Source organism: Micrasema longulum, unplaced genomic scaffold, assembly GCF_059751315.1.
Source record: "Micrasema longulum isolate JH-2025_06_02 unplaced genomic scaffold, ASM5975131v1 h1tg001347l, whole genome shotgun sequence".
NCBI classification, from domain to species: Eukaryota; Metazoa; Arthropoda; class Insecta; order Trichoptera; family Brachycentridae; genus Micrasema; species Micrasema longulum.
In genome coordinates, this window is record NW_028278533.1 from 1 (window position 1) to 25099 (window position 25099).

General features: G+C 31.0%; 1 protein-coding gene across 1 annotated transcript in view; it reads left to right on the forward strand.

Annotated features, from left to right (window-relative positions):
- The first annotated feature begins 7849 nt into the window (after positions 1-7849).
- Positions 7850-25099, forward strand: part of LOC148275746 (uncharacterized) — a 109752-nt gene continuing 92502 nt past the window's right edge. Inside the window, exon 1 of the mRNA XM_088235254.1 lies at positions 7850-7937. Coding sequence (XP_088091380.1) covers positions 7865-7937 — 73 coding nt within the window. The 5' untranslated portion in view covers positions 7850-7864. The remainder of the gene's footprint in view (positions 7938-25099) is intronic.

Genomic DNA, 25099 nt, shown 5'->3' on the forward strand with positions numbered 1-25099 from the left:
TATACATCATAATGAGGTAGGGTTGATAATCTAGGGGTCATCTAGGGTCCTCAGTGTTTAAACACAATGTATAAAATATTCAATATATTTGCATAAGAACCTATTATACAAGATGCAATACCGAGATGTTGAAAATTCAGAGATCAGAAACCGTTGCAAATGTATCTTGGAAAAATTAAAATCTTAATTATTTGGAATCAAATATTGAATTTAAACCTCAAAGTAGTTTATAGGAATGGATAGGTATTTTACAGGAGATAGATAACATTGTTGAGAAGAAAATATGGAAATAATTAACCTGTGGCTTGTCACAGTGGCCAATTCACCTAAGTCAAGAAAGGTTACACCTATTTTGTTTTATGGAAAAAAATCAGTAGTGGGGAAAAAAATGCAAGTTCAAATAGGCAGAATATTGCACTAAGTATTATGTGATTAGTTAAACTAGCTAATGACAGGTCTTGTGAATGCCTAGACTTAAATATTATCTTGTTAAAAAGGATCTCTTTTGGAATACCCGTTAATTTTAGTAAAATCCTTTTTTTTTAATTGACCCTCAAATTTCCAAAAACAAATCAATTAACCGGGTTGTGGTCCCGGGGCTAGTGCTGCGGGCTCACGGATCAGAGTTTAGAGGTCCAAACCCCACTCTTCCCCGACTTGATTTTCATTTTCTAATAGTAAGTTAATTACAACTCGTTGAAAATTGCCACCAAAATTGAAATATATGCGTAAATTATAAAAGTGCCAATATTCTTTTTTTTAAAAAAGAACTAATTATAAGATATAATGAAAATGCGAGTAATATTTCAATGCATTAATTTGGATTAACCAGTGGCTAGTTTCATCTGTTTCGCTTCATCATCATGACTGGTATTTTTATTGTAAAATGAAATCTGTTATCAAATGTTATTAAATATTTATGTATAACTACTTACCGACTATTCCATGTCTACCGGTTTCAAGACAAACCCGTCTCTCCATCAGGACATTAATAAAACCAACATGCAAAACCCACTATACACCTTCACCATAGTTGTTGCACAAAAATATAAAACAGACATGACATACATTTTAATAAGCACATGCACTAATCAAGACAAACATACACAGTATTTTAATTCAACATCCGTTAATTTAAAATCTGTGAAGATCAAAAAACATTTTTTATCAATATTTTCAGTTTGTTTGTAGACAAGGACTAGATTTCTCTCCTTAAATGGGTTTTAAGATGGAAAAAGTTTTGGAAAAGAGAATATGGAAATCAAGGTATTTACAGAGCATAAAGCCTATCATTGACAATTTAGACGGCCACTTTCCATTCTCCATTCTACCAGTATTTTATCATGCATATTTCTTCAATTCTTCCATCGGTTGATTTTTGTGAAGTTAAATAGACGAAACTCCTGTAGATGCCAGTGATATTTATGTGGATAAGTTATTTCTCTTACATACTTGGCATCCACTTAAAGTATTTTGGTCTATTTTAATACTTCTTCATTGATCCGTTGGTTTAATCAACATTATTTTGAGTTTGTCCAAATGCTTGAAGGACTGGAGGTCACCCCCTCTATCTCTGTTGTAATATGTGGTAATAATATTTTAATTTCAAAACAACACAAAATTGCAAGGTATACATTAATGCATACATTCCCACACAGCGCGACATTAACACACACTGCCGCATTCGCTCTCCTCAATCTCTATTATGTAAAATTAAAAGGAAATATTACTAACAGCTTCACTAGATAAATAAATGCCTGTAAATAATAATTATAACTAATGTTTTTAATAATTCGTATGGCATGCAGCAAATAGGTGGAACATCCTGAACACACATGCAGAAAGCAGCCAGCCATAGAAAAATGAAACTGACCTTTAGGACGAAAACGACTCATCTCGAAAAATCAACTTTTTGGGAAATTGCAAAAGAAGAATGTAAATTGTGACACCTTCGTATTCTTTTGTCGATTGTTTCGTATTCTTCGAAGTAAGCACCAAATTATGAGTTTTAAATTATACCAAAGGCTTCCAGCTATGAATCTCTATAAAAAACCCTTAAAAAAAATAATTATTATTGTAAGTTTAAACAAGACTTTGAATGAGTCATTATTAGATTGGAAAAAAAACAAACAAAAGCACTTTTATAAATAAGATAATGACATAATTTTTATTTTGACTTTTAAATGACATAAACGTTAATAAGTCACTAAGATTATTGATAATTTAAATAATAAAATGACATTTACCTAAATAAGTTACTAAAATTATCGGTAAGTCTGAACGAACAATCACAAAGCTAAATTGGTCGTTTTAATATTTGAAAAAATAAATTTATCATGTCATTTGTATCGGAATAAAATCGACTCAACCCGCTTTCGGTTACCTACTATATGTTAGTCTGCGTTGCGTCCTTCACACAGAAATGTAAACACATCACTTATTGCGTCGTTTCCGTACTGACACGGAATCTAATTTCTCTGAGTAATAAATAGATCAATCTAATGGTTTTGTCCTATTCCCACTCAAATGTTGCGTTTTTTAAAATGCAGAAAGATGGATAATGTTCATTGAAGTCGTTTACCGAAGTCGATCTTAACTCTTTTAAGGCTTTTTTGAGTTATGTCGTTTTCATCCTAAAGGTGCAATATGAGAGTAAATAATTAATTAAACCTACACAACCGTTGGAAAGTTTTTTAGTTTGACAAATGATAAATAATCCATGCATTCGTATTTTTTACATAACACAAAAAATAATTGAATGATGTATTTTAGCAGTTTTAAAGTTGGGTTGATCACACGACCTAAGATGTGCATTTTGCAGAAAACAGCCAGCCCTAGTAAAACTCTGATGCATGTTGTCGTATTGAACATGTTATTTTATATTTATATTAGAGTACGTAATTGTAAAGAATTCATTTGTTACAATAACTAAAAAAATAATTTAACCATGTGTGAAAGGAATTTCGGTAATTTTTTTTAAGTCTTGCTGACCACACAACCTGAAATATGCGTTTGCAGAAAACAGCCAGCTCTAATATTAAATGAAACCTCATTCAAACTTTGAATGTATAATGAGGTGACATTCTGTAGATAAACATTTTTTTATTCGTATTTTTAAATTAATGAATTTGTATGATTAAAATAATTACGAATTTATCCACTTTAATTCATTTGAGAGAACTAGCGATCTAGAGGCATTAATCTTCCCATCAGCATATATGCCGTAAGATTTTTCTAGTGCTGTGGGTGTTTTCTGCAAATTAAGAAAGGCCATTTTTGAGATCAACACTATTTTTAGAAGATGAATATTACAGTTTTTTTGTCTGAAAACGTCCTGGTTGTTTCTAGCAGAACATGGAAATGACCTTACAGCACCCGATAACTCTGATTTAAAATTGTGAACTGGCGGCTTTCTGCATAACTACGTTAAATCATAAATTCTTTAGATGCGTAAGGCGTAAAATTTATATCGAGTCCTTGGAGACACTCATTTCAAATTTCTTAAAATAATCCCATGGAACGTAATCTACCACAAAAAATGCAAATTTAACCGACTGTCATAGTATTTCCGAGTAATTGCTGATATTAGTAATATGTATGTCAAAGTACGCATATTTTACAACCAAATACATTCTTCAAACGAGATGTTATCTTTAACCAGCAATAAGTGGGCAAATTGATTGACCTTATATGCAATAGTTTAAATATCAATCAAAAAATTCCTTCTAGGTTGTTCTATCTAGTCATTTTAGTAGTGGGGTAATTTTATTAGATATTGTAAAATTGATGATGCATTAATGTAAAATGATGCTATAATATACAAATTAGGCATTATAATTGATACAGTTGGATTATTTTATTTCCAACGTCAATTTTAGATGTAATCCATAATGCATGTATGGTAAATTTAAAATCGATACTAATTGCAGCGTTTAATGAAGAATGTACATAAGATTATTATTTATGAATACGAGGAAGTGTACTCTGATATTCAAGCAATTTTTAAATTTCTATTATAATGCTATGTATTCAATGTCAAACTAATTTATTAAAATCTAATGCTAAAATTTAATACAGGTAAGGAGTATAATTTAAAAAAATAAAATTTTCTTTGTATGTACAATGTAGATACTCGTATGTGAGAGCTATAGTACACTAATTATAATAACTTAAAGTATTTTTGCGTCAAAAACTAGAAAATAAAAAATATATAGTAGTAGTAAACAGTTGTCGGCTCCGTGGTGTAATGGTCAGCGCGTTAGTCTGCCATGCAAGAGGTCTTGGGTTCGATTATCGACATGGTTGATATGAAATATTAATTGAAAATGGTGTTTTCACACTAGAATATTTCATAGTCCGTGAACTGGTACCTGAAGCGTAAGACTGATCACCTTACCTTCATGTAACAAAAAAATATCAAGATACGCTGCGGTTGGTCTACCAATGCAGTGTCCTATGCACCATTAGGTGCGGAAAGGGAACGATGATGAAAAACAGTTGTAAATGTAAAACAAACATTTGGGCAAACTCAAAATATGAAGTTTAACCTTTCCCTCACTAAGCATCTTAAAATTACGCATGATCCGAATGGGGGGACCAAACGACCCCAGCGCCTACTTGTATATGGCGTCAGGAAAATAAAACGTTCGACGTCTTTATGACTGTGCAATAATTTATTAATGTTTTCGCGTACACATATTTTACTCATTCGTGTATTTTATTCATTTGTGTTAGTTTGCCGAATGCTTATGTACATAAAATGAGATTGACCGTTGCATAATTTACGTTTTTTTTTTTTAACATTAAAAAAAAACAACCATTTCAAAATTTAAAAACAAAAACAAAAACAGGAAAAAAAAATTTCCATGAATTTCACAATCACAAATAATATACGGCAAATAGTAATAATACATGAGTTATCGAATTAAAATCGGTATATGGTAGATTTAATTCCCTCCTTCGGTCCGGCTAGGTTAAAAAAGGAAAAATTGTTTTCAGGCGTTCAGATGAATCTTTTTACAATAATAAAGATTTCAGCTCTTTAACTTTACTAAAATCAACAGATGGAAGAATTGAACAAATATGGATTTCAAACCTAGAAAAAATGGTGAATGTGACACAACGTGTAAAGTGGCCACTTAAACCAGCGAATGGCAGGTCATAAGTCCTTTTAATGCCGAGACTTCCATCTTCCCTTCTTTAAGGTTTTTTCTATCCGTCTTGTAATTTGTTAAAGGTAATACGTATGTATTTCTATAACAAATATGTTTTTTTTAGTCAAAAAAATATTATGTATAGTCACAAAAATGTTTTTTTTTTAATGAACTGACCCGAATGAGGTTTTTATAACTCCTGGGAGTATTATATCTTATTTATGTAAATTATGTTATATTAATTATTTTTAAAAAATACAAGAAATAAAATAACCCGGAACCCTCGTGCCTAAATCAAGGTAGCTGCCCCGTGGTGTAATGGCTAAGACTGTTTTATTTAAAAAATAAAAACATTTTACAGGTAAAAAATAGCCGTAAATTAAAAGAGCTATCACTATCGAATTTTTAAAATGGCATATTACACCTTATTTAGGAAAAATAAATTAAATGAAAATACACAAATACAATATGATAGAAAATCGTAATTGTAATTTAAAAGTAACTTTTATTTAATTGACTTCAAATGATACTTAGGGCACTGAATTATCTCAGTTATGGCAACGTTACCAGTATTGCGATTTTTTTAAGTTGAGCAAGAAATCATTATTATCTCTAATCTGCAAAGATAGAAACATATTAGTCTGTAGGTAAATATTACACTGAGCACTAAAATTGTAGAAGATTCTACATGTTTTAAATAATTATGCTAAAGGGGTATTATTATGGACCATTATTTTTAACGAATTTTGGTCTATCTACTTGAAAATCGACGTAGTCTATTTCGAAACAAATAGCTCATTAAACATATAAAAATATATATGCAATAATTTAGAACACATACAAAAGCAAAAATCATCAAATGTCAGTTCAAGATTAAGCATTTTAAAACTGCATTCAATCGATTAGTAGAAATGATGCAATTAATAGGTGATAGTCGATTCAAATAAATCAATTTATGCAAATCAAGTGTATTAAATTAATTTAGAAAGATAATAAACTTGGATAAAATTATTGCATTACATATATGTATGTTACGTCCTGATTACGGAATGTTCCATCTCCAAATGTCATATGGACAGGAATTAAAATGGATCACATTCTTCTTAAATGCGTCTGTCGTGTTACTTCTTATCTCAGTCTTTATTCACCAGTGACAGATTTATGTGTCTGCGATTGAACGTGTGTATTATGCAACAATTAATTCATTTTGGCAACAAATACGCCTGTTGATACATGTAATTTAAACCATTTTTAAAAAGTGATTTGAGTTTAGAATAATTTGGAGTTATCTTCAAATTTGTGTTGGGTGTCAGTTTTTGTAGTATACTTAATGAAGCTTTACGCCTACATTTTTCAAGGTGACATTTTAATTTTGTTGAGTTATGTTCATTTTTATTTTTATTATTAGTAGAACTTCTATGTTTTTTTTTTATAAAGTTCAATATAATGTATTATGAACATACATAATATCTATGAAAGTTTGACAATATATAATATTTTATTAGATTCCGCGAAATTAAATATCCATTTCCATTTCCATTTTTCCAGCACAAGTTATTTATGGCTTTTGTAAAATGAACTAAAAATTAAAATATTTGGAAAATAAAGGAAACTCAAGTATTTATTTCCAAAAAAAAATGGAAAAAATACATTTGACGTAAAAAAAGAATGATTCTTACACAGACGTTTATATATTTGTGGGCATTAAAAAAATACATTTTATGGACGTATTTATTTTATTGTTTATTTGTGATAATGAAAATTTCAAGTTCATAACTGTAAATAATAAAACCACGTACCAAAAAATACGCAAAAAAAATATTTATGGGCATAAAAACCTTTATATGGTGAAATTTACTATCATATTCCAGAACCCTTTTACAATTAAAAATTGTCATTCATATTAAATAAGATTTTAATATTAGCATACCCAATTGATTTTTTAATTTACTGAAAAAATGTTTTTTCAGATTTTTCATTAATGAGTTCAAGGATGTACTTAAAATAGACGTTTATAACTATTTTATAAGATATTTACTTTTAAATTACTACTTTCTAATCTGAGACATTGTTTAAATTTATAAAGGTACTGGACATTAGACTTTTAAAAAAAAATTCATTGACACATTTCTGGTCATGCGGTAATTAGAGGAGATTCCCCAAAATAGTCGTACGAGGTTTTCCTGTAATTTGAATTATTTTATACCAAAAACACGCACGACCTTTGCTCAGAGAATCTCTTTTTTAGTGACCATAAGAGTGTTAATGGTCCTGGATTAACATATTGAGTTCTCCAAAACGAAAGTTTTTTTCAGGAGAAGTGTACTAGTTTGGATTTTATCCAAGGGAAGAGACCATTGCAGGAAACCGCTGCGAGATATTGCATAGATTTATATTATATTAAGCGCCCAGATGTTTATTGAAATACATGTTTTTGTAATAGTTTTTAATTTTTATTTTTGCTTTTGTCTAATAATATGCACGCTACCACTTTCCATTATGTTGTCTATTACATTATGATGTATCCCAACTTAACACAGGGCACTTGGTCTTGTAGAGATAGGGGTACGATATTTTTTCTTTGTTTGTAATATGTGTGTATTTGTATGAATAAATAAACGAATGAAAATGTTTTTATAAAGTGAGTAAAAAGGGGTAGAATTTATAATAAAAAACAATTTATTTTTGCAGGTCAATTTCGATTCGAAACGATGAAGAAGATTCCTGATTTGGGATTTGGAGGGAGAGGCCTTCTAAGCTTTAAATTTTTGAAGATATTTTTAGGTGAGTGAAACATGCATAAAATTCTATTGACAACTTTTATGATTTAATCGTTACTATTGGGTTTTATTTACAAACCATAAGTGTTATTTTATGATTACGTTTGCAAAACAATTTAGTTCCGAAGATATTATGTTTACTATTTATTGGGATTTATCTACTAAAATGTATCGCTTTAGGTAATTTCGGGTTTAAAATATTTTACATTTAAAAAAAAAGTAAAAACCAAAACTTGAATCGGGTTCTGGTCCCGATGCAAGTTTTGGACTTAAAGCTCAATGGTTTGTGGTTCAAATCCCACTCTACCCTAACTTGATTTCGATTTTCTAATAGTGGGTTATTTACAACTCGTTGAATATGTCCCTAAAATTTTATATTTGGGTTAATCATATGAAACACTAATACATAAAAAAAAACAAATGCAAAACCAAAAGCAACCTAATAAGTTAAAACATAAACAATTTAAAATATAATTGCCATGAAAAGGGGGTTTAGGTAGAAAACCTTATGGGCCATATTTTGGGATTCACTAGACTTTTTGTATATAATATATATATATATTTTATTGCGCATACGTACAACTTTCAACGGAAGTCTTTTGCATTTTAGAGAAGGTAATATAGAAGTCAAGGCATCGACCTGTCATTGACTGGTTTAAGTGGCCACTTTATCTTTCACAGTTGTTAAGTTTAGTTAGGATGTTACACAGTATGTAAAGTAGCCACTTAAACCAACCAATGACAGGTCATAAGCCCTGTAGATGCCTAGACTTCTATATTACCCTCTCTTAAATGTTTTTCACCTCTGTTGTAATATGTTAATGTTAACAGCTCTCCGGGAAGTTAAATCCAGTCTTTGTCTAAAAAAAATGGACAAACTCAGAATATTGTTGGAAGTCTTTTGGATTGTTAAGAATATAGTTTTTTTTATTTTTTATTGAACTTAAATAACATGTCGAATAAAACAAAATATTTAAAGCATTAAATTGGAAGAAACATATTAGGCGAAGCGTCTTACGTAATAGTCCAATATTATAAAGACACGAAACTCTCGAACAGCAAGAGTATTTGCCTCTCAAACATAGTTTCTCTAATGTGAAAGATGTCGATCTTTAAAGTGATCATGTACAGCTGTCCAACTACTCCTTACTCTTCCTATCGGCATGACTAGAGGCAGGTTGGTTCTGGAAGCCAGAAGAAATACAGTATATGCTGAAACAGTTCTGAAAAACCAGAATCTACGAAAATAGTATTTTTGTGGTAAATCCCTATGACAGGATAATTGAGTAAAGTGGATCATGGCGTAATATATAAAAAGAGGAATAGGCTAAGAAATTAATGTAAATTATTATTTTATATGACTTTATTATTAAATTCACATCAACAGAAAGGGAAAACATTTTTGAGAAGGGAATATGGAAGTATAGGCATTTACAAGGCGTGTGACCTGTAATTGCACACTGTGTAACATTTACCATTCTGCCTATGTTAAAACTTCTACATTTCCTCAACTTTTCTAGCAGTTGACGTTTGTGAAGCAAAAGAGTTGAAACTTTTATCATGTGGATAAGATTCATCTGGCTGAACCACTTCACCTACTAGGCAACGTCTAAAAACATTTTTTAAATTTGTATATCTTCTTATATCAGTTAGTTTAATCAACAATATTTTGAGTATGTCCAAATGTTTGTAGACATGCTGTTTTCCTCCCCGACAAGAAATCCAGCATATCTACAAACATACGGACAGACTCAAAACGTAGTCGATGATTTTTTTAAAAAATATTAAAAAAGTCAATTTGCTTAATTATGAGTAAAAATTACTAATCATTTGAATATTAAGTAAGATTGCGAAAAATTGTAATCAAAAGGTGATACCAATTTTTTTATTATTAATATGATATTTTGGCTGTTATTAGCGATGATAATTGGTAATTTAGCCTTTTGTACTAAATGAATCACAATAATAATTTTGAAATGTAGGTCTTGATCGAAAGTCTTCAAAATGTGTTAAAGACATTATAATGTACGCCAACGCATACTCAGTTATTAAAAACCTTTTGATTAATAGCGCCATTTGATTACAAATTTCAAAATATTAATATGTTCATTTACATGTGCTAATCGTTACTGTTTAATATTGTTTCAAGTTAACGTTGTTTTGTAATATTTTAAAGTACCTACTGTTTTTGTTAGACTTTAAAAGTCATCTTTAATTAATTACTACGTAATACGAGTATATAAATAGTTTTAAACCGTTTTCTACGAGTACAAATTGAATTTCGTATTTAACATTTAAAAAAGGTGTATTAGTATAATTTCACTTTACTTTCCGAGTGTTCCCGTTAAGCTAATTTTAAATCGTAACTTGGAAAATATTTTTAATACAGCAAATGTATGGATTAATTCAACCGTTTTTGCCTAGATTTATGCGATGTTTTTTTTTACTTGAAAAAAAATTGCGTTATATTCGCGGTTAAAGATAAAGCTAGGGTTTCCTAGGACAGCGGTGCCCGTATTTTAACGGCCGTAGTGAACGGTGATGCAGTGGACAGCCGTCGTAAAGGTGACTAGAGTGTGGTTTTTTAGGAAAACGGTGTTATCAACACCATTTAACACCGTTTTCCTAAGAAACCACTCTCTAATCACCTTTACGACGGCTGTTCACTGCATCACCGTTCACTACGGCCGTTAAAATACGGGCACCGCTGTCCTAGGAAACCCTAGCTTAAGTGAATTTTTTCTTCCATTCCAGGGCCGCAATTATTAACGCTATCTTCATAGGTACATATTGAGACGGTTAACTTAATTTTTCTTCTACCTTTCACTCGGTATGGCGATTTTTTATCTACCGGCATGTCGACACGTGTTTTCATTACATCATTTCAGACGTCTTATAATCAAATTCAAGGAAAAGGTGGCGCTGAAACTTTACTCCGCGTTCAATGCTAAATCAAAATTAAAGTATTTCTCTTTCGTATTTTTAATAGGCTTTTAGTAAAAAATACAACCATCTAAAAACACCAGGAGAAATACCTTTTTTGCTACTTTTGATGCGTTGGTATGTGTACTGTGAGGTATTTGAGCCCTTACCTCGAAAGGCATGGGGACGGTATCTTCGCGATCACAAGAGAAAATGTATCTTTAACTATACCGTTATAATGAAAGTATATAGTTTTAATGCGTAGATATGTGCACCTTGGGGTACGCGTCCCATTGGCACACATCAATGTGTACCCAAAACTTGAAGATACAGAGTCGGTAGTATATCTTTGTAATCGCTCGGGAGAATTTATCTTCAATTATATCGGCATTGTGAAGTTATGACCTTTAGACCTTCCGATTGTAAATGCCCCCCTGTTCCTAATATACATATGTTATTTATTTATTTACTTATGTATTTTGTTTATTAACGCCCAAAAGGCATTTACAAAAAATAAAAATGAAATACATGCTAACATACTAAATAATAAACACAGAATATACAGAAAAAATATGTGAAATTAGTTAAAAAGGATATAATAAAAAGTTTTACAAAGTAAAAAAAAAAACAAATAATAAAGAAGGTATGCAAGAAAAAACAGTAAGCAAATAAACAAAAAATGCAAAGATATAAGCTTATGAAATAAATTCTGTAAAGCAAACAATAAATAAAGTGTTACGGTGAGCAAGAAAGACAAATTTAAGTTAAATTAATAAACAAGCAAGCATATATTATCACGAAAAAATAAGAAATAAAAATATGTAAATATGAAATGCGTATTTGCCAATGTTATATGTAGTTTGCGATATATTGGAGGCCGTGTTATATTCGGGCTAGCGCGGTACATATTTTTATTAGTATAATTTTGTAATATTGTAGGATAACATGCTTTTAAATAACTCGTGGAGGAAATTTAATAGAATGGAAAATGAAATTCTAGACTTTTTCGGGGCTCGTGTTTAAGTGGCAACTTTACACATAATGTACCATTCACCATTCTGCTAATGTTAATTTTTGTAAAGTAAAGAGCTGAACTTTTATTGATACGACAACCCCTGAAAATACCTTGGTACTTCTTCTTATATTAGAACATAAAAATTTTATCAAAAATATTTTAAATATGTAAAAATGTTTTTAGATTGGGGTGCCTTCCAATATTTATGGAAATATTGAAAATCCATTTTTTTGCAAAAGTGAATGGAAACGATTAAATAATTTAAAATATAATAGGAACTTGAGTAAATTCTCGTTATTTCCAGATAGATTGTGTTTTCTCAGTATTTTGATATTGAGTATTTTGACATCATAGTACAACCAACTTCATCGTGAAGCGCCATCATCAGACTTATAAAGACAGTATATGTTATTCCGCCTAAAACTGTATTTGAGTTTTTTTTTGTATTACTTTTTTTTTTAAATCTGCAGCTGTTGTTTTGTCGACGTCGTGGTGTAATGGTCAGCGCGTTTGCCTGACATGCAAGAGGTCTCTGGTTCGATTCTCGACATGATTTATATGAAATATTTATTTTAAATGGTGTTTTAGACTAGCATATTTTAAAGTCCGTGGACTGGTACCTGAAGCTTAAAACTAATCATCTTACCTTTAAGTAACAAAAGTGATCAAGATTCGCTGCAATTGGTGTACGAATGCAGTGTCCTATGCACCATTAAGGGCAAAAAGGGAATTATGAAGATGATAATACACATGGGATTCTTATGGCGACCATGCTCTGTCAGAACATTACTGAACATCATCACGATCACAATACAGGAAATCCGTAAAAAATCTAGGAGTACTAATGGGTGAACATCTATGCTGGCGAGCTCATTCTAATAAATTAAGCGGCAAAATATTTTTCAGTCTACACTCACTTTTAATTTTTTTTAGACGGTTTTAATTTTTTTTCCCCATTAATACTAAATGCACTCTTGTACAAGCATTACTACTACCCATTCTAGATTACGCTGATGTTTCCATGACTGATTTAAGGCTTGAGCAACTCGATAAACTTGAACGACTTCAGAATACATGCATAAGGATATTTTTGGTCTTAGGAAATATGACCACATTTCTAATCATCGTAGGCAACGAAATAGCGCAAAATAAGACAGCGGAGAGACTATCACTCCCTCTCACTTCTGTTCAATGTTCTTCAAAGTCTTAACGCTCCTATATACTTACCTGCGTGAAAAATTTCAACGCTTATTAGTTCATAGTTTACCACTTCGTTCTAATTCTCTAGGCACTCTCTTAATCCACAATTCCTCTTTCTTCTCTAACTCATATAGTGTCCATGCGGCTCGACTGTGGAATCATCTCCCATCCACCATCAAAGATGTTACTACATTATCTCTGTTTAAATCTCCTTTCTCTTCCTTAATCTCTCCTCCTTTCCTTTTTTCTTCTTTTTTCCTTTTTTATATTGAGTAATAGTTTTGATTTAAGGTAATTTCTAAACAAATACGTTTATTTCTATTTTTATATATCTTTAGATTTTTTATCTATATTTTCTATAGAATGTGTTATGTAACTTGAATTATAAAAAAGAACTATAATTTTTTGTTGGTTGGAAGAAATTGCCATTTGGCAATAAGCCCGCCAATTTACAAATAGCAATATGTACAAAAGTTAAATAAATAAATGATCATAATATCTGCTCCGCTCCATGATCGACTGGGTGAAGTATATGATATGAGCTTCTCAAACCCAACATAACTATTGGGATGATTGCTATCGGCTACAATTGATGATCTGAGCCTAAATGATGATCTGCAGTCAAAACATACTTGGAAACGCTCAAATAGGAATCATACTCCACTCGCCGTGTTCACCGGACATAGCTCTTTCTGATTACAACTTGTCCCAATCGGTGACTCATACCCTGGCTGAGCAGCGCTTCCATTCTTATAAAGATGCCAAAAAAATCTCGAATCGTGGATAATCTTATATTTAGAGTCGCTTTTTCGAGGTGGTATTTCTAAGTTGCGAGAAAGGTGAGTGAAAACAGTCGCTAGCGATGGACAATACTTTCAATGACACATTCAATACGAATTTTTAAAAGTAAAGCATTATAATATTAATAATATTCACGAAAAAACAGTGAGGACTCATTCAAGTTTCAATAGTTACATAATAAAGTTGTATATTATTAAGTTTGACACTTTATTTAATGAGCCGCTTTAATTTTTTTGTTATACGAGTTTATCTTAATGTCCCCTTTCTTGTGACAAGAAAAAAGTATTTATTCCATCTGCGAGTCTGTAGCACTAACTATTCACAACACTCTTTCTTTTATCGTTCTTGCTTTAACTATAATGCTTTTTTTCATCTATTGATATATGTATTTAACATGCCCCTTGATTTATTTAAAAATAAATTAAGACTGATTCTTTCTAGCTGCGATACGATCCCACTTGCTATTCAATGATGCTCACACTTACACACACCTAAACACTTAGTTCCACATACACATAAACATACCCTTTTGCTGTACCACAATGTAATATGTATGATTTTTATTTAGAAACTTCGCTGTTCTGTCCTTAAACAGTATCTCGTTTATGTTTTTATATCATTGTCGACTGTTTGTTTCTGTAAAATAAATTAATAAATAAATAAAAAAAGAGCCTGCTATATCTTACCAGCAAATCCCGACTTTAGAACATTACAATTCTAGCTACCGGAGAGTATAGTGATCTGGCGACAATTGTAAAGAAGATTTATGGTCTCCAAACAATGTCCAGGACACCTACCAATAACATGTACAAGGAATTTGCACAAATACACCCTTTTTTCTAAAACGCCTTCGGATAGCTAGACTAAATTATTCAGAAATAATTGTCATCTTTAATGAAAAATAATTATTAATCCTATGTGATCTGCCCAATTTACCTATTATAGTATATATATATTATAGTATACTCGTACGTCGACTGTTTTTAAGGTTATTATTACCTAATCATCTGAACTTATAATATGATAATATAATGAGTACCTATAACCATATAATATAATAAGTCCTGATGATGAAGTAGCTACTTAAAAACTGGTAGACGTATATCTGAAAATTTAAGTGGTTTATATAAATGAATAAATTTTGATATAAAAGGTATTTTGATTTCACAGTCTTTATTTCATAATGTCTGCGTCTATGGGTTTATAATTCGCATAGTACTCTGTTTAATGACCATTTCATCTTAATTCAACTAATTACATTGTAAGCTCTTTTATATGAAGACTTTTGTGTTCCTTTAATGGGATCTTCTATCTGGGTGATACACAAACATAACATTGCTTATTGTTTTGGTATATAGTTCAAGAGGTCAAGCCGATTTGTTATAAGTATTCTAATGTCGTGTCGACGTTCCAAAGTGACGAAAGAAAGTTTATTGCAACACGTAATATTCAAACTTATATCATAATAATTATAAAAGATGTAATAAATCCGTGCAATCATACATACATACGGGTACATTATTTTTAGCATGGATATTCAACAATTTTTTTATTTTTTATTTTTTATTTTATTTTTATTTTATTAGGGAAATCAACAGTTCTACATACATATTTTTTTAGTAAACAAACAGATATAGTGTATAAGCTCAGAACTAATAACAGATTTCCACATAGTATACAAAGTTAGTAAAGAAAATATATGTTACATATTAAATAAATACATACAATTTATACATATAAAAATGTTATTTTCATGTACTCAATAATCAAAGATTTTTAAAATATTCATTTTAAGAACATTAAGTTACTGTAAATTGGGCGGGATAAGGACAAAAATGCTTGAAGAGAGGATAAGGAGGGGGGGGGGGGAGATGTACATAATTATTATTATATTGTCTACTAAGTTACATAATGCATTTTTAGTGTAAATTTTAAATCTGACAGAGTGATGTTTGTATAATCTATATTTTTAAATTTTGTATTGTACATTGAAAAAGTCCTACGAAAAAAAGCATTTTTAACATACGATGTTTTACTTATTGGTACATGAAACAGGTGGTACCGTCTACAAATCCTGGCTGGCACATGTATTGTTATTAAACCAAGCAGCTCTGTACAGTCAACCATACCTGTCACAATTTTGTAAAGCAGTAGTTGGTCCGCACACACTCTGCGGTATTGTAGAGAAATGATTCCATGGAAGGTGGAGGCAGTGAGAGTAGATACATAAGAAATACCGGTTTTGTATTTATTTTGCCCTCTAAGTTTTTGCTTTACGCTAATTTATTATATTTTTTTTATTAATCAACAGTTTTTACGCCTCAAGAGTATTCAACGTCCTGGATGAACATATTAAGTTTTCCGAAACGAAAGCTATTTTTAGAAGTGTAGAAGTTTGGATTTTTTCTAAGGAAAGAGACCATAGCAGGAGATTCCCGTGAAACATTACATAGATTTCTATACTATTTAGCGTGTTATCTAAATGTTTATTAATCTGTAGCTGTCATTTTGTGGACCTCGTGATGTTATGGTCAGCGCGTTTGCCTGCCTTACAAGAGGTCTCGGGTTCGATTCCTAACATGGTTGATATGAAATACTTATTTTAAGGGTGTTTTTACACTAGAGTATTTCACAGTCCCTGGACTGGTACCTGAAGCGTAGGACCGATCATATTACCTTCGTGTATATATTTTTTTATCGAGATACGTTGGAATTGGTGTACCAATGAAGTGCCCTATGCATAAAGATGATAAATTACTCTTATAAAAATAATTATTATGACATATTTTTTGGTAGATTTTTATTTTGAATTTTAAATACAGTATTTTATATATCTTGTTATATATCCAAAAAGTTATCATGAACAAAATGTTTATATTTTTTAATTTAAGTTAAATCTACTATGTTCATTTTTTTTTTAAATAAATTAAAGTAGGTACACAAGAATTTTTTTTTCTCTAGATCAAACATGTTGAATTTAAGAATTGAAAAAAAACTCATTAAATGAATAAAGCTAGATATACAATATGTTTATCTTCCCTGCAATGATCTCGTAAGTAAATCGGAACACGCACATACATTTTACATTTATGTGATAGGCAGCTCTAAGGCTTCCGAGAGGTCAGAAGTCACAGCCTTTGAATGGGCGTATCGTTTTATGAACGATCGAATTTCGCTTTGAAAACTCAAATCAATAATTCAAAAGCTCGCGTTTCAATACCCGTGAGTGATGATAACAGAATTCGTATCTCGTAATCAATCTTTATTCTTAAACACGTGAACAAAATTAATGAATAACTCTGCTGTTACCTAGAACCAAGAGAAAGTCTATTGTTTTTAAATACTTTAATACATTGAAAGAAATTGCAAAATAGCAATAAGCTATCCAATTAAAAAAATTAAATAAAATAATATTCTAAAATAATGGGATCGATTTTTAAAGATGTTAAATTATTAAGCCTTCTGGCGTTTTGCATAATGATGTGGTTGTTAGACTACTTTGAATCATCATAAAACAAAACTTTATTTTCTCCATATGTTAACTTAAATAGCCGAAAATGGCGCATTGATAATACACGTCCAATTTGATATGATTTAAATAAAACGTTGTATTTATGTTCCCTTATCCATATCTTATGATGCAAAGAGCACTGCATTTTGAACGCTGTGAAAATTAGCGGACTCAGTCCTACTTGAAAATGAAACATTATTTTAGAAATGTAATTGTCTAAGAAAATAGTTTTGAATATGTTCAGTACGATTTTTGTAAGTATTGTATTGAGGATTCCAAATCGGTTATTACGTAAGATGATATCAATTGGTGAAATAAACAAAAAATGACATAAGATGCTGAACACCGTATAAGTGAAAAAGAAGGTTTGTTGACGTCTGACAATAGTCCGGCTTCTCCTGATTGAGTTTTTAGGTTTACTCTTCATACAAAAAATACGAAGAAGTTCCTTAACCAGGCCACAGGCGATTATCCTGTCAGACTCTCACACTCTGGTTGGAGCAGTCAATACATACTCGTAAGAGTGTTCAATGTCCTAGATGAACATATTAAACTCTCAGAAACAAAAGCCATATTCAGGAGAAGTGTACAAGTTTGGATTTTGTCCAAGGGATAAGACCATTACAGGAGACCGCTGCGAGACATTTATATAATAATAAGCGTGGTGTCCAGATGTTTATTATTTTATTATTATTTAATTATTTTTAGTATATAAGTTTCCTTATATACTAAAAATAATTGCTAGTTTATGTTTGTGGATTTCTATACAAGCCAAAATAAGTAGACTAATTAAAATTCAATTAGGGTATACTGAGTATTTTAGAGGAATATTTTGGTTATATTGGGGAAAAACCTTTCATAATTTAAAAATATTTGTAAGGGTAGACGAAATAGAAGACGTAGAAAGAAGACTTTAGAATTAATATAATAATTATAAAAATATTGATTTCATTTATACAGGTTTATTTTTAAAATTATTGTTGAAACTCTACATTGGTGTGAAACTCTAACAAGACGAAACGCGTCACAATATACCCTTCGTATATTTTATAAAAAAATAAAGTAGAACTATAATCCAATAAACTTGTTTTATTTTGAATACATTGCCAAATTAAATATGGAATTCTACCAATTGTCTGCATACACAATAAATAAATTAAAATATATGTTCATAATATTTAATACACATGCTTCCACTTTCCATGATGTTATATCCAAATTTAAAACAGGGCTCATAACCTCGTAAAGTTAGCGATACGTTATTATTATTTTTTGTAATGTGTATCTCTTTGTGATTTTTTTTATTTTTTGTTTTTTTTATTTTTATGTTTCTGATCCAATATTTGCGGTGATATACTCATGTGTCTGTGTCAACTAATTGCTAGTCCCATCTCAAAACAGGACTTTCAGTTCCATGGAGTTGAAACTTATGTCTCAAATAATGTACAATAAACTTATGTATGTAAATAAATAAATAAAAATAAATCAATCATAAGGAAGAAAAAAAATAAACAACTCCCTTTTGAAAATTTATAACGAGGAACATTGTCGACCATCTAGTTATATTCTCATACAAAAGTTAAAGCGGCTAGAAGGAGCATATCCATAGCAAAAGTTTAAAATAATTCATTTGAATAATCGTAAATAATTTATAATTAATTAATGAAAAATAAATCCAAATACCTTTTCTTATTTTAAAATGAATTCTTTTCTTTTTAATTTGATAAAAGTTTTTTATTTCAATATACATAGGTACATGCATTTTCGATAATATTTGCCTTATTCACACGTTTTTAAATTTCGGGACCAATTTCAACCAATCGGAAATAACTGTTGAAAAATAGGAACCACGTTGTGGTTGAGGGTACGTAAGCACAAATTGTTCACACAAAAAATACGTGCATTAGTTATTAAGTTATAATTAAAATCTATATTATTTTATAATATTTGAATTTCCGGACGCAGTCAAGGTTAAAAAATTCTCATCAAAGAATTTTATAACACCATAAACGAAATTAATTTTAGAGCCTTTTGGTATCAAATCCGCCATAAAATGTGAAAGGAAGATAATCGTGTTTACCGAAGGGCCGGACTTAGGCCTTCATAGGACGCCTGGGGCCGAAGTTAATCGTGAATGTCAAGTCGCACGCTCGGTCAGTTAAGTTTTGTGTCATTACGGATAATCTCTTCAGCCTCCTTTCAGAATTAGATTATTAAACCTCAATCCATCTTCAAATATTGATCCTAAAGGTAGGATTGCATTGTTCTCGTGTGTTGTGGAGCGATGTGTTGGGGAGCCATCTGGTGGTAATCGCTTATATGAATATTGTTTATCAAGGCGCCTCAACACAACACATGAGAGAAATGGAATACTATCCATATAAGTAATACGCATCAGATGGCTTCCCAACACACCACCCACAACACACGAAAACGATGTAATCGTTCTTTAAGTCGTGCTTGCATTGTGACTCATTAAAGTTATATCGATTAAACCTGTAGGTTTTATAGTCCATAATCGATGACACACACGTGAGAAAAGATTTCACCTGAAATAGAGAAATGACCCATGAAGAGGTGTCATCGTTTTTTATAGAATCCAAAACAACAAAATATGCAACTCTAATAGTATTGCACAGAAATACAAGAGAATCGTTCTGAAGTACATTAACACCGTCTCTAACATCGAGATGAACCACAAAGGAACGTGGCCAATAAAAATTGTAACGCCCAGCAGTTCAGCTCAATCAGTCCAGCTAGCCCTAAGACTCAGCTTAACGCAGTCATACAGTTCCAGCATGAAGTCCAAGTGAAGTCACTTTAACCCACTTTCACAGCTACACTTGCGCTACACAACCAAGTGCTGTATCTTATTCGCCATGTAATAAATACGCACTAAAACAACAACCTCGTGTCTTCTGTCAACATCTAACTGGGGTTGGAGCTCCAACCCTTAGCATTCAAAATCCTACCTACCAATTAAGTTTAATTAGGATGTGTTGATTTGAATGAAAGTAAAACGGGCGCAAACTTGTTATTTTTGATTTAGTAATTCATCATCGTCGTTTTCCTATCCGAACCCAGCGGTGTTAAGTATTTCTTGCAATTGATGATAAGTCTTACGCTTTAGATCCAGTTCACGGACTGTGAAATACTGAAGTAAAAAGCCACCCATCTAAAATATTTTTTTTAAATGATATTTTTTTAATTGATATTTGCGTTCTTTATATTTATTCATTCAAAATTACATTCGTTTACATATTCATGAACATATTAAGACTTTTTAGGCTCTGCCCGTATTAAGACATAATAATTAATGATGAAAAATAAACATTAAAATTAATTCAATGTAATAGAATAACAATCCAGAAAGAATAAAGTATAAATTATAAAATTTCAAAGAAGGTAACAAAAAAAATTTTTTTCAACCGATTTAACGAAATATTTTTATTTTGAGGTGTAAATAACTTACTATTAGAAAATTTGAATCAATTTGCGGTAGAGTGGGGTTCGAACCATGGATCTCTGATAGGGGACCACCACCCGAATCACGTCAATCCTTTCGGGAATCGAACTCGGGCTTTCAAAAATAGCAGATAAATGCACTTAATAGTAGGTACACCATGAGGCCGATTCATTGTCTGAGAATAGACTTCAAGTCAATAACACTCGTCGGGGGTTCTGGTTCTTTTTCACATAACGGATATGGGAAAATAGGTAATTATTATAAACCATTATTAGGATTATCAATATAGCGTCATTTCTTATGAAAAACATCTCAAGATCATTTTTGAAGAAATAATCTTTCAAACATTTTGCAGCTACATAACCCGTAAGCAATTGGGATTCTAATAGTATCCTGTTCCCAATTATTGTTAATAAAACACGCCTTGCAGCTACAAGGCTAATGGATGGTTATAATTCTAAACCCCATTTACATTCGAAATTATTAATTGACCATGTGACCTGTGTTCAGGTGGAAAAGAATACTGTTCGTGTGTGAAATAGAACCAGAATCCTGGACGAGCGTTTTAGACTCGATGGTTACTCTCAAGTAAAAATCATAAGAAAGAAAAACAAGTGGGGATAAGTCTGTCCAGTAGTATAGTGGTTGGTGCATTCGCCTACCATTCTTAAGGTTCCGGATTCTAATTCAGGTTAGATCAACATGAAATATTTGTTTATTTAACATTGCAATATTTCAATGACCCTTGACTGGTACCTGAAGCGTAAGATTGATAAACTTACTTTTCATGTAACGAAGATAATCTAGATACGTTGCAATTAGCGTGCAAAGCCAGTGCCCTATGCTACTGAGTGCGGATAGGAAAATTATTTATATGCCTTTATCATTTATAAACATACATAACTTTATATAATTTATATTTGAAGAACTAACTTTGTTTACATTATAATAAAATAAATAGAAAAACCGCTTTCTTTTCAACCACTTTAAAAAAAGTTCATTATACCTAAGCTAGTCTAGCTTTGAAACCGGTTGGTAGAAAAATAAATGTTTAAAGTATATTTTTATTTATATCACTACAGAGATGGGTAGAATTTTTGTTTTCAAGATTATGGATATTCGAGCGTTTACAGGGCTTATGACCTGTCATAGGTTGGGTCCAAGTGGCCACTTTTATGTAGATACTACAACATTCCCCATTCCTACTCCCCCTTGGGATAAAACCCAGAATTGTGTGTGTATAAATATGTAAATATATATACACATACCAAAAATAATATTGTGTTTAAAGTATAGTTGATTTTTTATTTATTTTTATGTTGATTTTTCTGTATATGCCTAGCTAATTTCTAAAACTTAGTAGCACCTGTCGAATAAATCAGAATAATGAAGATGACCTTTGTTTTCCAATTGACCTAATAAAGTTACGAAACTATGATTCGATCGGATTAAATGCAAATAATATTCGAGGCATTATCGGAATATCAGTACACAATAATCAGTAGGCAGTAAAAATAGTTTCACAAAACTCACTCCAGTCAATCATTTTTGCAATTCATTGGTACTCATTGATGGCCGACTCGAAAACCAAATAAAGATATTGGCCACTTTTGATGTATATCGTGATATATCAAACGAACAATGTCGTAACTTTGAAATTAAATGAATAAAAAAACATAAACAAAAAGAAATAAATAAAATACTTCTTCTTCTTCTGTTGCTAATTTCCTAATAGAGCTACGCAGAAAACCACAAAAAACTTGTTTCGTACGAATATAACTAGAAACATTGGTCAATAGGTTATGAAAGCATTATCTTGGCAATGGGAATCTAAAATCAAATTTTATTATTCATTTAATATAATTCGATTATTAAAATACCATTAGGAACTTGGTATAATAATGATATTAACATTTTTCTGAGATTTTATTCGGTAAAATGAGTAATTGTTTTAAATTCCATCACGCCAAATCGCTCCACATCGCATCGTTTTGACCATCATTAATCTTTTGAGTTACGTTCGTACACCTAAGTGACATAATGGTTTACAAATCTAGGCCGAGAATTAGGTAATTCCGGATGATTTAGCGAGAAAAATCACTTGTAAATATTGGAGAGAATTCGGCAGGTTGTATGCAAATTTGCGATAATAGTACATGTTATGTCTGCCTTTTGTTAACTTCCTGTGGGAGTAGAATAGCAAAATAAAAATATACAAAACAAAACAAAACTTCACGCAGTTTTCTTGTGAATGTAGGCAGAGAGGTAAAAATGCCACATCTCTGTTTTTGCGTACAAACTCTTCCTCTATATTCATTCACCTCCGATTATTCCGTCCTCTGACGGGTCTCTCTTCAAGTATTTGTTGAATTTGCCCACGCCATATTTTTCTTGGTCTTTCTCGTTTTTTGCATTCTTCAACATTCGCATCGCAAATCCTTTCAGCCGTTTTTTCGCTGTTCATTCGCTCTACATGTCCAAATTTATGCAGTTCTCTTTTTTGATTTTATTATTAATAGAAAATAAATATTTACGTATTAATTTACCCAAATATTTCATTTTGAAGGACATTTTCAACGAGTTGTAAATAACTAACTATTAGAAAATGTATTTATTTATTTATATATATGCCCAATTTGCATTTTTAAGGACATATTTGTACACAGAAAATTATTATAAAGGAAAGTAGAAAGACACAATGGTATAAAGTAGACTTGGTGGGAGTGTAAGCGGAAGAGATATGTTTATAATTGAATTTGATTCAGTGATCGTTTAAAAGAAGACAACTTGTTATCAATGTAATCAAGCCTGGTATGTTTGTTGCCAGAATAAGAATTAAGAATAAGAATTAAGTAATAATTAATTAATTAATAAACTAAGAATTCTATACATAGGAGAATGAAAACCATAGTTAGTTATTTGGTTATCGGAATGAAAGAGTAAGTTTTGTCTGAGGTTGAGAAAATGGGAATCAACTTGGCGTAGAGTAGGATCCGAACCACGTATCTTTGATCCGTGAGTCCGTAAACGTAAAAAAAAATGTCGATAATGCTTCTCAGTCATTTAAAAGGCACGGATCTAGATATTACTTGTGCACCCTATCTTACATATTTGTAGAGAGACGCAATTCAACAGAATCCAGCCTACTTTTATCCTTGTTTTTTCAATTCCATATATCGCTCTATGTATAAGAGTTGCCGCCAATACTCCATTCAGACAAGTCAGTTAAATGTGATGTGAGTAAATCAGCTGTGAACTATTCAAATGATTGCACCCGTGATCTTTGATACATGGATACGTATTTGTGTACTTTGATAACTTGTTTGATGCCTTTGATGTGTGTAAAATAATTGCACGAATTATTTCAAATTTCACTCTTTATCTGTCGTAATGAAATTCTTAATAATAATTATGTATGAACGCAATCTTGTATGTCATTGCGATTTAATACGCTAATAATTTTATTTGAGTTGAACGATTCTCAGTTGAATTGAAATTTCACAGCATGGCCTCACTAAAAACAAAGCTTACAAAAATATAAACAGCTGTAAAAATGTAACCTTACGCCGGAATCGCATCGGGAAATCGGATATGATTCATTTAACCCACCTACGCTGCGTATTTCAATATCCACGATGAGAACTACTTTTATCATAACTTTATTGCGAGAACCACAATCCTATCCCCTAGTGAAATATTTTTTTTTTTATTTAAAAATAATGGGCTTCAAAAAAATTCCATTTTTTAGTAAGGATTTAACTTTGTGGTAAAACGTATTAATAAAAATTACTAAATTTTGCATACAACTACTTATCGACTTTTCTATGTCTACTGGTTTCGAGACGAACCCGTCTCTTCGTCAGTATGCAAATTCTTCTATACTGCCCTCATGAGGAAACTGTAGCTTTACGACAAAAATCACAAAATAAATTAAATATGACATAATGTTCCATAAAAAATTTAGAACAATTTAATACATAACAATTTAATAAAAAAGCAGCAAAAAATTTTTTGTACGAAAAACGATGTAATCTATTTTAAGTATTTTAAGCAATAACACATCTTGAAATTTGCAAGCAAAAATGCAGATAAGCTATGACACATAATGATTTTGAGTTTAGAAACAATTGACATACTGTGTTTTTACTTAATATTATTTACACTTTTTTTTTAACTCAACAAAAAAGTTCGCCTATCGGCCATATGCTGCCAACGTATGCGGCAGTTTTTTGGTCACATAGCTAGACGTGA